Source organism: Jaculus jaculus, chromosome 11 (genome assembly GCF_020740685.1).
Source record: "Jaculus jaculus isolate mJacJac1 chromosome 11, mJacJac1.mat.Y.cur, whole genome shotgun sequence".
Lineage (NCBI taxonomy): Eukaryota > Metazoa > Chordata > Mammalia > Rodentia > Dipodidae > Jaculus > Jaculus jaculus.
The window spans coordinates 27170378-27185811 of record NC_059112.1 but is presented as its reverse complement, the minus strand read 5'-3'; the positions used below and the strand labels follow the sequence as shown (position 1 = coordinate 27185811).

The 15434-nt window shown below is 46.6% G+C and overlaps 1 protein-coding gene across 1 annotated transcript in view; it reads right to left on the bottom strand.

Annotated features, from left to right (window-relative positions):
• The window catches only part of Pgm2 (phosphoglucomutase 2), a 40755-nt gene extending 25345 nt beyond the window's left edge, over window positions 1-15410 (bottom strand). The window contains exons 1-4 of the mRNA XM_045130318.1: window positions 15271-15410; window positions 11000-11167; window positions 3999-4105; window positions 1922-2006 (exon numbers count right to left, since the gene is read on the bottom strand). Of these exons, the coding sequence (XP_044986253.1) occupies window positions 1922-2006; window positions 3999-4105; window positions 11000-11167; window positions 15271-15375 (465 nt within the window). The 5' untranslated portion in view covers window positions 15376-15410. The remainder of the gene's footprint in view (window positions 1-1921; window positions 2007-3998; window positions 4106-10999; window positions 11168-15270) is intronic.
• Between the last annotated feature and the right edge of the window lie 24 nt (window positions 15411-15434).

The window sequence follows — 15434 nt, the reverse complement described above, 5'->3', positions numbered from 1 at the left end:
CAACCCTCATTGACATAGTGAGTTCCAGACCAACCAGGACTATATAGCAAGAGCTAATTTCTCTTCTTTTCTTTTTTTAAACATAGTTTATTTCTTTATTTATTTCTTTATTTGTTTGAGAGGGAAAAAGAGAGAGAGAAAGAGATAGAGAGAGAATAGGCATACCAGGGCATTCAGCCACACGAAACAAACTCCAGATGCATGCGCCCCTTTGTGCATCTGGCTTATGTGGGTCCTAGAGAATCGAACTGGGATCCTTTGGCTTTGCAGGCAAATGGCTTAACTGCTAAGCCATCTCTCCAGCCCCCACAAGACCTCATTTCAAACAAAGAAAATTACTGGGCATGGTGGCACATGCCTTTAATCCTAGCACTCAGAAGGCAGAGATAGGAGGATTGCTGTGAGTTCAAGACCAACCTGAGACTACAGAGTGAATTCCAGGTTGCCTGGACTAGAGTGAGACCCTACCTTAATAAAACCAAACAAGAAGAACATATGCTTAATGAAAATAATGTCAGAACCATGTCACAGTGTGGGACACACCCATTCTGGCCTGACACAGTCTTGACAGCTATTAATACAGATAATAGAAGGGATGGTTAGGATCCTGAACATAATGCAGTGTTTCCATGGAAACATGAAACTTAAACCGCATGTGGGTGTGACCTAGGTTACGGACAAGTGCAGAGGAGCTGCATTTGCCAGCCAGTGCACCAGAGGCAGCAGACACACCCCATCTCCTGCGCTGGCCCTCTCATTTCTCCTGATGGGAGGAGCTGCGCCTGAAGCCTTATCATCGACACAGGCCCGGCATCGGGCAGATCTTCACCGCTGCATCCACACAAAAGCAACAGCGGTCACAGTCCCTAGCGGTCCTTTCTTTAGATCCTGTCATTCATGACTTCATAAACATCTAGCCAGGGAAATCTGAATGAAGTATTTTGCATTTACAGAGGGCACATACTCAAACTTGTCAGGAGCATTCATGACAAGCGCTGTGTGGTGTGCCACACTTTTACTTCCAGTACTCTAGAAGCCGTGGTAGCCGGATCACCGTGAGTTTGAGGCTAGCCTGGGCTACAGAATGAGGTCAGCCTACTTCAAAAAACCTCTCAGGCTGGTTGTAGTAGCACATGCCTTTAATCCCAGCACTTGGGAGGCAGAGGTAGGACAGGATTTCTTTGAGTTCAAGGCCACACTGAGACTGCATCATGAACTCCAGGTCAGACTGGGCTAGAGTAAGACACGATTTTAAAAAAAACAAAATAAATAAATAAATAAAATAAAGTTGTCATGATAATACAGTGCTTGTGGTGAACTCATAATTAGACCTAAGTAATTTAATTTTGATAACTGGGGTAACGATCTGCTCATCAAATTAAAAAAAAATAAACATTTGCTAACTTGCTAAGAAACCCATATAATGCCAAAGAAAAGGAAAATGATACCTTTTTTTTTCCAGTGCTGATGATCAAACCCAGGTCTGTGCCCACAGTACCACTGAGTTTCGCCACAGAAGGACATTATAGCAAAAATAACAGGCCAGCTATGGTGGCGCACACCTTTAAACCCAGCACTCGGGAAGCATAGCTAGGAGGATCGCCGTGAGCCCAAGGCCACCCTGAGACTACACAGTGAATTCTAGGTCAGCCTGGGCAAGACTGAGACCCTACCTAGAAAAAAAAACCAAAATAACAAAACAAAACAAAACAACAAAAACAAATCACCATTCCAATGAATTAGAAATTAAGTACCAGAAATATAATCCTAAAGTGTGAGTAAAACTTCCCTGGAGAGAGTTGGCCTAATGAAGGCCAAGGAGCTCTTGGTCACTGAAATGCCTAACGCCCAGTAGCACCAAAGCCCATTGGATTCAGCCTGACACCCCAATGGGAAGTTAGAAAAGGAAACGGTTACTTACCACGAAAGGGGTTGGGGTAATATCAGAAAAGAGGTGCACGGGAATCCCCTGGCTGATAAACGTGGTGGCAGCCAGTTGGGCAAACCTAAAACCACAAAGGCGGAGAAAAAAGTCAGCTGTCAGAGATGCAGGTGACAGAAACAGGCAAATGAGCGCCTAGCACTTCTTTTTGCTGCTCCGGGAATTGAACCCAGGGCCGCGGTGCGTTAGGCAAATGCTACCAGCTGAGCTACATCTTCAGCTCCTTTCAATATTTAGGTTGCATATAGAAACTAGAGAAAGAAAAATTTTCTGTTCTTTTTTCTTTTTTTTTCCACACCAGACGCATACACACACACACACACACACACACACCACATTTACTTGCAAGCAGAGAGAGAGAGATAGAGAGGGCTGGAGAGATGGCTGAGCCATCTCTTGCTGATGAAGCCTAAAGACCCCTATTTGAGGCTTGATTCCCCGGTACCCATGAAAGTCAGATGCACAAGGTGGTGCACGCGATCTGGAGATAGGTGGGGGACGAAGAGAAGATGGATCTGCCAGGGCCTCCAGCCACTGTAAGCATGCAGCACCTGTGTATCTGGCTTACATGGGTTCTGGGAATCAAATTTGTGTCCTCAGGCTTCACGGGCAGGTGCCTTAACTGCTAAGCCATCTCTCCAGCCCCAGAAAATGCCTTTTTATGAATGTTTACATTGGTATAGAGCATCAGAGACATAGGACCTGTCATTCCACCTTTTGTCTCCAAAGGCCACACGCCTTGCCTCATGGCACTGGCCACTTAGTGTCAGAGCCGGGCCTGCACAGGCCTTAGCCTCCCTCAGTGGTTCTGCCTCCTCGTGGGGTAACACAGTGACATGCTTGGTTGTCACACTTGAGGTAGGCATATGCTACTGGCAATTAATGGGTACAGTGGATGTGATGGAGACCATCCCATACGCAATGAGGGAAAAGTTACTATTTGCCCTTTAGAGACAAAGCCTGCCAACCCTTGGTGCCTCCTTATGCTTGGATCATGCCCGCCACTTTATGACAGCAGGGCAGACAGAAAAGTGTAGTTGGGCCCACGGAGCTGTGGATTCTAACAGCTTCAAATCAAAAATTCCTTTCCTTTTGGGCTGCAGAGATGGCTTAGTAGTTAAGGCGCTTGCCGGCAAAGCCAAAATACCTTGGTTCGATGCCCCTGCACCCACATAAGCACAAGGTGGTGCCATGTCTAGAGTTCATTTGCAGTGGCTGGAGACCCTACTGCATGTGCTCGCTCTCTCTCTCTCTCTCTCTCTCTCTCTCTCTCTCACTCTCTCTCTCTCTCTCTCTCTCTCTTTCAAATAAATACCTACATAAATGAAATATTTAAAAAAATTCTTTTCCTTTAGTTAAGTACCACATTCTCAACACCTACACAATTTTCTTTCTTTCTTTTTCTTTTTCTTGTTTTTCGAGGTAGGGTCTCACTCTAGCCCAGGCTGACCTGGAATTCACTATGGAGTCTCAGGGTGGCCTCGAACTCACAGTGATCCTCCTACCTCTGCCTCCTGAGTGCTGGGATAAAGGCATGTGCCACCACGCCTGGCTCAATTTTCTTTACCTTATTATTATTTATTTATTTGAGAGAGAGATAGAAAAAAAAAAGTGGAAAACAGAAAATGTGAGCATGGGCATGCCACAGCCTCCTGAAACCGTAAGCAAACTCCAGAAGCATGCAGCAGTTTGTGCATCTGGATTTACATGGGTTCTGGGAATCAAAGCCATCAGGCCTCGTAAGCAAGAGCGTTTAACTGCTGAGCCTTTTCCCCAGATCCCAAGTCAGAATTTTTAAGAGCTACTAATAGAATTCACACATCATCTTACCTAAATGAGTCAAGTATTTAGTTAAGTTATTGCAATGGCTATTAGATATAAAACTGCTAAATACATGGGTGTGGTGGCACACTCTTAATCCTAGCACTAGGGAGGCAGAGGTAGGAGGATTGCCATGGGTTCAAGGCTACCCTGAGAATACAGAGTGAATTCCAGGTCAGCCTGGACCAGAGTGAGACCCTACCTCAAAACAAACAAACAAAAAAAATCTAAATACCTTCTGCTGCTGCCTCCACTGGCGGGGTGGGCACGAGCATCAAAGCTGATCACAACGCCCCTCTGCTTCAGGTCACTGAACTGTTTCTCCAGGTATCTGCAAAATCCCTGAAAACACCTCACCGATTAATAGAACATAGCTACAAATCTATATGACACACATGTGACATACAAAATTAGCCCAAAACAATATTTTTTTTCAGCTTTCACAGGAGAATATCATTAGCAGAGAAAGAGAGACTGTTCGGTGACTTAGAAAACAAACAAAGGGGCTGGAGAGATGGCTCAGTGGTTAAAGCACTTGCCCGCAAAGCCTAACAACCTGGGTTCAGTTTCCCAGTACCCACACGAAGCCAGATGTACTGAGTGGCACATGCATCTGGAGTTTGTCTGCAGTGGCTGGAGGCTCTGGCATGTCATTCTCTCTGTCTCTCTCTCCTTGCAAATAAATGAATAAATAAAATGAACAGAGGACTGGAAAGATGGCTCAGTAGCTAATGGCACTTTCTTGAAAAGCCTAATGGCCTGAGTTCAGTTCCCCAGTACTGGTTTAAGCTCAGAGAACCTACCACACAGGGATGTCCTCAGGATTAAGTGAAATGAAAACACACAAAGGGAGCTGGAGAGACGGCTCAGCAGTTAACCATGTCTGCCTGCAAAGCGTACTGATTGGGGCTCCAATTTCCCAGTACTTATGTAAATCCAGATGTGCAAAGTGGCACATGATTCTGGAGTTCATTTGCAGTGGCCCTGGCATACACCCATACTATCTCTCGCTCTGCCTACCTCTTTCTCTTCCTCCTTTCCTCAAATAAGTAAATAAAAATATTTTTGTCAGAGCTGGAGAGATAGGTCAGCAGTTAAGGTACTTGCCTGCAAAGCTTAAGGACCCAGGGTCAATTCCCTAGTAACCACGTAAGCCAAATCCAAAAACTAGCACATGCATCTGGAGTTCATTTGCAGTGGCTAGAGGCCCTGGCATGCCCATGCTTTTTATTTTTTTCACACACTATCCTTGTCTCTTTTACAGTACCAGCCTAGAGTCTGCATCAAGCCAAAGAACTGCCTCTCTCTCTCTCTAATGAATAACTAGAAATTCAATTGATTTTTTAAAAAAGGGTTGGAGAGATGGCTTAGCAGTAAAAGTGCTTGCCTGTGAATCCTAAGGACCCAGGTTTGATTCCCCAGGACCCACGTAAACCAGATACACAATGGGACACATGCATCTGGAGTCCATCTGCAGCAGCCAGGACGTCCTGGTGCACGCATTCTCTCTCTCTCTCTCTCTCTCTCCCCCCCCTCCTTCTCTCTCTCTAATAAAAAAAATTAAAATAATTTTTAAAAAAAGAAGGCAAAGAGGCCCAATACACTTTATAAGGTTTGGACGATTAACTGATAAAAACCTATTTACTTGTTAGTGATATTTCCCAGAGGTCTAAAAGAGGCCAGAATTCGAGTCAGGGAAGATGGCTGAGTGGATAAAGCCCTTGTCCTGCAGGCATGAGGGCCAGAGTTCGGGTCCCCAGCACGCACGTGAATGGTGTGGAGGCTGCCTGTCGACCCAGGAGGCAGAAACGAGGGAGTCCTCCTTACCCAGTCTAGCTGGATTGATGAGTCCTGAGTCCAGGCGAGACACCCAGCTCTGGTGAACAAGGACAGGGTCTGAGGAGGACAGCCCTCGTCCACTTCTGACCTCCACATGCACGCGCGCACAGACACAAGTAAACACACACACACACACACACACACACACACACACACACACACATGTGCAAAGAAAAAAAGAAGTGGCCAGAATCAGTCCAAGTACAGGGCATATCCAGCTAGACAAATAAAGCTTGGGCAAATAAGACACGTCCAGAATCTCACCAGGAAGACAGCATCGCAACAATCTCAAACGGCAAAGGTTAGAGGTAAGAAACTTGGCTTCCAAAAGATGAAGATTACTGGGCATAATTGGAAGAGAAAGTGACCTCTGGCTGACCGGGCAATCGTGTTTCATAACACTTATCCACTCATAAAAAAGAAAGTAAAACAATGAACAATGGTGTTTGGTAGGAGACTACGTCACCTTGATTAGTAAAGCTGTGTCAATTTAGAATGCCTTTAAAACTATTTATTCGTCTGCATGTATGTCTGTGTTTATGGGCAGGCCAGGGTCTCTTGCCACTCTAAACAAACATCAGATGCTTGGGCCAATTTTTATTTTATTTTTTTTGCATTCAGCTTACGTGGATGGGTTGGGAATTGAACCCAGGCCTGCAGGCTTTGCAAGCCTGCCTTTAATCTCTGGACCTCTTTCTAGTCCCTGGAATGCCTTTTATTTTTCCTAATTGTACTAAGAGCAACTTAAAAAATTTTTAGTTTATTTTAATTTTTTTACTGAGTACACCTTCTGAGGCTAAGTAACTATGATGTAAACATGATGTTGTGGGTTCCTGAGAAGTCACTTAACCTAGACACCTAACCCTTCACGGCTGACATTGGCGGCAGCATGCTTGGCTCCTGCACGTCAACCCTTGTGCTGTGGGCTCAATGTTCCAGGGGAAGAAGAATGAAGCCTTAGTCCAGATTCCATGTAACCAAATGCCCTAAAAGTCTTGAAAGGCTACTTTGGACCAGAGCATGCTGAGGGGAAAGGAGAAATGATTTGGTGGGGATGAGGAAAGTTTTCAGAATTGAAATGCTATTTTAAAACAATTGCATAGGGCTGGAGAGATGGATCAGTGGTTAAAGCACTTGCCTGCGAAGCCAAAGGACCCAGGTTCGATTTCTCAGTACCCACATAAAGCCAGATGCACAAGGTGGTGCATGCATCTGGAGTTCGTTTGCAGCAGCTAGAAGCCCTGGTGCACCCACTCTCTCTTTCTCTCTCAATCTGCTTCTGCCTCTTACTTTCTCTCTCTCAAATAAATAAATCAATAAGACATAAATAAAACACAAGACACAGACTTGAGAGGGCTGGAGGGATGGCATAGCAGTTAAGAGTGTGTGCCTGGAAAGCCAAAGGACCCAGGTTTCATTACCCAAGACCCATGTAAGCCAGATGCACATGGGGGCACATGCGCCTGGAGTTCCTCTGCTAGGGGCCCTGGCACACCTATTTCTCTCTCTCTCTCAAATAAATAAATAATATTTTTTTTAAAAAGACACAGACTTGTTGTATGGCTGTAACATGTAGACCTATGACCAATACAGGTTATGACTTTTTTTTTTCAAGGTAGGGTCTCGCTCTAGCCCAGGCTGACCTGGAATTCACTGTGGAGTCTCAGGGTGGCCTCAAACTCACAGCAATCCTCCTACCTCTGCATCCTGAGAGCTGGGATGAAAGGCATGTGCCACCACCCCACCTGGCAAAAATTATGATTTTTTTGTTTTCTAAAGTAGGGTCTCACTCTAGCTCAGGCTAACCTGGAATTCACTATAGAGTCTCAGGGTGGCCTTGAACTCTCAGCGATCCTCCTACCTCTGCCTCCCGAGTGCTGGGATTAAAGGCGTGCACCACCATGCCTGGCTTAAAAATTATGATTTTTAAAATATTTATCTATTTTCTTTTTATTTTTGAACAGGGTCTCACTTTAACTCAGGCTAACCTGGAACTCACTCTGTAGCCCAGGCTGACCTCAAATTGACAGTAATTTCCCTAACTCAGCCTTCCAAAAGCTGGGATTAAAGGTGTGCACCACCACACCCAGCTGAAACTCCTTAAAAAATATTTTTCCTTATTTGAGAAAGAGAGAATGAGTGCACAAAGGCCACTTAACATTGCAAATTAACTCTAAATGCACATGCCACTTTGTGCATCTGGCTTTACATGAGTACTAGAGAATCAAACCCAGGCCAGCAGGTGTTGCAAGCAAGCATCTTTAACCGCTCAGTCACTTTAAAGATTTACATTTATTTATCTATTTGAGACAGAGAGAGGGAGGTAGAGAGAGAGAGAAAGAATGGGTGTGCAGGGCCTCTAGCCTCTGCAAATGGACTCCAGACACATGCACTATCGTGCATCTGGCTTACATGGGACCTGGAGAATTGAACTTGGGTCCTTAGGCTTTGCAGGCAAGTGCCTTAACCACTAAGCCATCTCTCCAGCTCTGAAAGTATTTTTTAATGCGAGTAATACAAACATTGGATTGGCTACTTCACACAGCAGTCGAGTTCCCTGTTGCTGATTTGTCCATTCTACATTAAGTCATTAAAGCATAAGGTCACAAAATAGATATGAAGTGTCAGAAGAAAATTATGACCTTTATCAACGAGTTAGACAGCACTGTTTCCTCCTGTCTGCTCTATTTTGTCGTTGTTGCTTTATGGTGTGTATAAAGTGTGCATATGTGTGTGTGATTGTAGACACACATGTGCCACAGCGTGCCTGCAGAAGGCAGAAAACTACTTTCCAGAGTAGTCCTTGCCATCCACTTTTTTGAGGCAAGGTCTTGTGCTCATTCTGACTTTTCAAATATTTTATTTATTTATTTACTTCAGAGAGAAAGAGGGAGAGCGAGCAAGCGAGTGAGAATGGGCATGCCGGGGCCTCCAGCCACCACAAACAAACTCCAGACGCATGTGCCCCCTTGTGCATCTGGCTAACGTGGGTCCTGGGGAATCGAGCCTCGAACCAGGGTCCTTAGGCTTCACAGGCAAGCACTTAACTGCTAAGCCATATCTCCAGCCCGACTATGGGATTCTTAACTCCTAGAGAAGAGTATTCTTGAAGTGCTTCTAGGTAAAAGGTAGGTGAAATAGATGCTAAGAATTTGCTAGGTATATATTTCCTCATTTTTGGAAACTAGACAGACTAACACTGGAGAAAAAGTTCTGGGTTAATCAAGAATTCCCTAGCAGCCTTAACAACTGGGGCTAAAAGCAGGTGTGATGAATTAGTCATAACATTATATTCCATCCCACATGTGACACTGACCTTCTGTCACTGAGAAGTGGGTCTATGGGCCTTCTCTTTGGATAACTGACATTTTCTCGTTGTTTTTGTTTCTTTGTTTAACATGGTTTCTACTGGCTGGCCTCAAACTCATAATTCTCTTATACCTGCCTCTCAAGTTCTGGAACTACAGGTATAGACCACCACACCTGGCCTTTCATCCACTTTTTATTTATTAATTTAATTTAATTTAATTTAATTTCAAAGTAGAGTCTCACCGTAGTTCAGGCTGACTGGGAATTCACTATGTAGTCTCAGGGTGGCCTCAAACTCAGAGCGATCCTCCGACTTCTACCTCCCAAGTGCTGAGATTAAAGGCCTGTGCCACCAAGCCCAGCTATATTTTATTGTTATTTATTTATTTGTGAGAGACAGAGAGAGAATGGGCATGCCAGGGCCTCCAGCTGCTGCAAATGAACTCCAGATGCATGTGCCACCTTGAGCATCTGGCCTACATGGGTCCTGGGGAATTGTACCTGGGGTCTTTGGCTTTGCAGGCAAATGCCTTAACCTCTAAGCCATTGCCCTGCTTTTGGGTTTTTTTTTTCCCCCCTTTCTTCTTTTGGTTTTTGAGATAGGGTCTTGCTCCAGGCTGACCAGGAATCCACCATGTAGTCTCAGGGTGGCTTTGAACTCACTGCAACCCTCCTACCTCTGCCTCCCGAGTGCTTGGATTAAAGTATTTATTTATTTATTTATTTACTTACTTACTTATTTATTTATGAGAGTAAGAAAGAGGCAGACAGAGATAGAGAGTATGTGTGAGAGAATGGGTGCACCAGGGCCTCCAGCAAATGCAAATGAACTCCAGACACGTGGGCCATCGAACCATGGTTCTTTGGCTTTGCAGGCAAATGCCTTAACTGCTAATCCATCTCCTCAGCCATTGTGTTATTTATTTATGTGCAAACGAAGAGAGAGGGAGAGAGACCATGAGAACACAGGTGTGCCAGGGTCTCTAGCCACTGCAAACAATCTCCAGATGCATGCACCACTTCGTGCATCTGGCTTTATATAGGTACCCCAGTCATTAGGCTTTGCAAGTGCCTTAACCACTGGGCTATCTCCCCATCTCAAGAGTAATCTTTTTAACATGGTGCCAGGCAAATTGAAGACCCACAGGCAAAAGAATGGGGACACATGTCCACGGGTCAGTTCAAGAGCTACGTAAAGTACAGAGCTCTTCATATTGGTCACTTTCCGTCACTGTGACAGCAAACCCCAGCAAATGATTTGACACAGGGAGGGATTGTTTTGGCTCATGGTGTCAGAGGTCTCGCTGCTCCATCACTGGATCTGCGTTGAGGCATAGCATCATGGCGGGTGGGAAGCCCATGGAGCAGCAAAATGTCACCTGTCACCGCATGGTGGACAGGAGCTTCCCCCTCCAACTGCCACACTCATATATTCCATATGCTCTTTTTTGTCAGCTTAGTGAGTAGGCTAGTATGGAAATGAGGAAATCGGTTTTAATATATCTCCAATACCTGGCACACAGTAGGTAGGCAATAAATCTGATAAACGGTTGACCGGCTGGGCGGGTGAATGAGGGATGCATGGATATGTGGGTAGGAGGAGGATGGAAAATCATTTGACATTCTCCTTTCTTTTTTTTTTTTTTTTTTGAGGTAGGGTCTCACCTACCTCTGCCTCCCAAGTGCTGGGATTAAAGGCGTGCACCACCACGCCTGGCTTGGAAAACCATTTGAATTTTTAAAACATTTTATTTATTTATAGGAGAGAGAGAATGGGCATACCAGAGCCTCCTGCTACTGCAAATGTTCTCCAGACACATGAACCACTTTGTGCATCTGACTCTGTGTGGGAACTGGGGCCGTCAAGTTTTACAGGCACGTGCCTTTAGCCACTGAGCCACCCCTCCGGCTCCCCACTTGAATTTTTAAATACACACTGCACAAGCCTCACTTTATGGAGTAAGTGGGAGTGATCCCTTTCACATGGCCAAGTCCAAAGACATACCCGTAATTAAAACAAACAAGGCTCATCAAATAAAAAAGGAGCAAGGGACTACAGGAGTGACAGAAATGACAGCCGGGTGGTACCTGTGTAGTCTGGATGATGGTCAAGTCGTTCATGCGAGAAATCCCCGCGCCCATAGGAGCACGAAGACCAGCTGTTCCAAACTCCATCCGGGACCCAAAGCATTTTTGCAGCTCTTCCTTATTGCCTTCTGCAATGAGTCGTTTCACTGCCTCCAAGGTTAAAGGGTTCTGCAAAACAGAAGCAGATATTCCAAACAGATGGATTAATGACAGGATAACACATCTTCCTTTAAAACCCTCAGGAGGGCTGGAGAGATGGCTTAGTAGTTAAGGCATTTGCCTGAGAAGCCCAAGGACCCAGGTTTGATTGCCCAGGACCCACATAAGCCATAGGAATAGGGTGGCGCATCCATCTGGAGTCCTTTTGTGATGGCTGGAGGCCCTGGCATGCCCAATCTCTCTCCATCTGCCTCCTCTCTCTCTGTCTCTGTCTCCTTCTCTCTTAAATAAATAAATTAATTAATGAAATTAAACTCCCACAAGAATTTGAACCTCTAAGCAAAAGCTACTTAAACACAGGAATTTTAATTTTCTGTTGCTGTTGAAATCTGAGGTAGCTGGTTGGTTTGACATTACGATGTATTTTTTTTTTTTCCTACCAAGGCATGCATTTTGGGAGCAAAGGAACAAGGAGTGTTTTAGAAGATCTATCTAAACCCACACAGGAACTCCCAGACCCATCACTTACCACTATGTGCCTGGGAGTCTTTTTAGTTTTCCAGTGCTTACTTTGCCCATCTGCAAAATGGTCATAAGCCCACACTGTACACAGCTTTCAACATTCTATGATTATTTTTATTTTTAAAAGTATTTATTCGTGTGTGCGTGTGTGCAGACACTAGAGTGTCTTGCTGCTACAAAGGAATGCCTGTCTGGCTTTACAGAAGTGGCTGAGAAGTTGAATCTGGGCCGTCAGGCTTTGCAAGCAAGTGCGTTTAACTGCTGAACCATTTCCCCAACGCTAGCTTTTGAGGCTTTAAATGAAATTAGCATATGGTATCTTTCTCTGCCTGGTACTTACTTGTGATTTAATATTCACCTTCTTCCCTAGTATCCTCAGGTTCTCCCAGAGTGATAGATAATCTGATTTAGATCAACACCTTCCTTTCATAGTGCTTTCTAGTTTTCTTTGCATGCCTGTCAGGTTGGGTGTTGCAGGGACTCTACAAGGCAGGCAGATAACAGATGGAGGGCATCTGTGGTAGTTTCTATACAGAAAAGGCAGGAACTTGGTTACATTGCATGCTAAGCATTGACCTGGGACTTTTTCTATTATATTAATTGCTTCAAATAGACACTAACATACATCACTGAAGTTCATAACACTTTGCTCTATTTTCTTTGCATAACAACTGTGGGAATTATTAAGGTTGGCAAAACAGTAACTGTCACATTAACTCCATATCAGATTTTAAATGAAGTGTTCAGGGAACTAATGGAGTGCTTGGCTTCTATCTTCCAGTCATCGCTCCACCTAGATGAAGTCTCAGGCAGGACGTGACAATTAAGCTTTGAAATGCTATTTCAATAAAACCTTCCAGTCTGGAATTAAGCTCGCATTTCCAGATTGTGGAACCTTTTCATTAACAGATTCCAATCAGAGAACATAGCTTTACCCATGAGATCATCAGGTGCCCTCAAGCAAGGGTTCAGGGGGCTGTAGAGGTAGCTCAGCAGTTAAAGGTGTTTACCCGCGAAGTCTGATGGCACGGGCTCAATTCTCCAGCACCAGATGCACAAAGTGGTACATGTGTCTGGGGTTCATTTGTAGTGGAAGGAGGCCCTGGCACACCCATTCTCACTACTTCTCTCTGTGTGCCCCTTTCTCTTTCTCTCAAATAAATAAATTAAAAAAAGAAAGAAAGAGCTCAGATCTGGCATATGAAAGAGCTCAGTAAGTCCTGAGTGGAAGAAACAAGCTTCCCGACCACACCCAATATCCAGCACTTCTCTATTGTCTAGTGTAGACACCGGATGTCCTACTACAAAACAATTAAAATAAAAAAACAGTAACTTAAGAGAAACAAAGCAGACAGAAAGGTAATGAAAAGGAGGGCAGAGCAAGGCGTGGTGGCCCAAGCCTTTAATCCCAGCACTGGGCAGGCAGGCAGAGGTAGGAGGATCACTGAGTTTGAGGCCACCCTGAGACTACGTAGTGAATTCCAGGTCATTCTGGGCTAGAGTGAGACTCTACCTCAAAAAACCAAAAAATGAAAAAGAGGGCAGGAGAGATGAAGATCAGCCTGGGAGTGACCGAGACCAGCAGCAGCGGCGGGCACAGGACTGAGCGGGCAGGGCTAAGGGCACAGGGCTGAAAGTGCAGGTTGAACTGAGGACACAGGGCACATGCAGGTTCAGAGGGCACCTGCCAGGGCCTTGCCAGTGTGGGAGGATCAGAGCAGCTGCAAATGTTTTCTAAGGAGGATGAATGGGCTCTTCCCAGAGAGGCCCTGTGTCTCAAACCAAAGAAGCCCCGAAAGGAATGAGTCCTGAGGAAAAAAATCACATCCCAAACCAAAACAGAAGTCCAATTTCCCTTGATTTATATTCTATATATATTCCAATCCCTCTACAGATGCCACATTCCGTAGAAATTTCCTTTTCTTTTCTTCAGAGGGTAAGTTTCACGGGGTGTGATGCTTACTTGCGATTGCCAACTTTGATCGGATTAAGAAAAGCCTAGGAGTAGTGAGGCTCACTTCTGGGGGTGTCTGTGAGGATGTTCCCAATGAAACTGGACCATGAGGGCTCTGGTGTAATAAACGGTTAACTCCTAGGTGTTTTCAAAATATTGGCAGGGTTGAAAGGTAGGAGCTGGGCCAGGTGGAGGAGGAGGTTTGGTGTGTCTTTGGGCGCTCTCTCTGGCCCTGGCCACTTCCTGCCGCCCTCCCTTTCCTCTCTTTGTCGCTGTCCTGCCAGTCACCACCATGGGGGACCAAGCCCTGGACCGGGCAGAGCCACCCTTGCTTTCCCTGCATGTCGGGCATTTCCATCACAGCGGGGACCAGGCTTCACTTACTGGCCTTTAGGAGGGCTCCCCACATTGCAAGTTACTGAGTTACCTGAAATGGAAACATTTTCCTCCTCTTACACATTGTAGGCTAACTTTCAGACAATTACAATCGCCCAGTGAAACACCCTGGAAATGGGATGGGCTGATACTTCACTTCCAGGGCTGAGAGCGGTGAGTCCACGCCTGGCCCCTGCTGATGGTCATACGACAACTGTCCACCAAATGTCCACAAGGACCTTGTGCCAGGCCCTGTCACCCATAGGAGTTAGTGGGAGCAGACAGCACCAGCTACATACTTTTCAGAAGCCCAGGGAAGATGAAAACGAAGGACTTCCACGTTGAGCAAAACATTAAATTAGGAATTTGGTCCTTTGGCGAGCATTGGTTCTACATGGGACTCCCTAACAGTCAGCAACGTTAAACGAAACTACAAGGAAGGGTTCCCTGTGTTTCCAACCTCAGTAACAGCTAGGAAGGAAAAGACCTGGGATGTTAGAGTGATAGCGAGGGCCTCCCTAGGAAAGCCACCTTCAGTTCAGACCCCACGCAGGGGACAGGACCGCGTGAGGAACAAGACAGCACCCGAGCACGTTCTGGGTCACGGGATACAGGAACAGAGGTCCTTAGACAAGGAGAGGAAGTGATGCTTGGAGCTGGCTCGCTGACTCTGCCTCAGCCTCCGCAGGAAGAAAGTTAGCAAGCAGGGAAAAGCTGCGGCCAGAGTCCCTCGGTCACCTCTCAGTGAAGCCAGAGTCCCGAAGGAATCCGGGGGGCATCTGGGCCCTTCGGGGAGAACCAGCTTGTAGTCAAGTCCTCCGGAAGGGAAGGGCGGGTGGGGACCTTGTGCACAGATGCCGGCGACGCGGGGATGGGCGGGACGGAGCGACTCTGCACCCTCGGGGATCCCTAGGGAGGAGCCCGGGATCTGCGGGACCACCCCAGTCTAGTCCCGCTGCGTCCAGCCCAGGTTATCTAGCTGCCCCCGCTGGACAGACGGCTGGCTTTGTCCCGGGACAGGCTTTTCCGGACTAACTTCGACCAGGTCACCAGCTGGCCGAACCGGGGTTGTTTGGGGGGCGTGGGGGGGGGCAGAGAGTGACCGTCACCGACGCCTGCTGCTGAGGCCCGCGTGGGACCTGCTTGTCCCAGGGCCGGGGAGAGGAGGGAGGATGCCCGGGCCCGCGCTGGCTCGCGGGGCGCCTGGGGACCCCGAGGAGCCGCGCGCCCTGGGCGCAGCCGGAGCGCCGTCGCCCCTTACCTGGTCCCAGCGCAGCCAGCGCGCGGTCTCCTGGTCCAGCCGGGATCCCATGCCGGGGCCGCTGCCTTCCGGAGCCGGGGTCACCGTCGCCACCGCCGCTGCCATCCCCGGGCGGCCACAATCTAGGCCAGGAGACCCGATCGCTCTTCCGGCTGGGCGGGGGA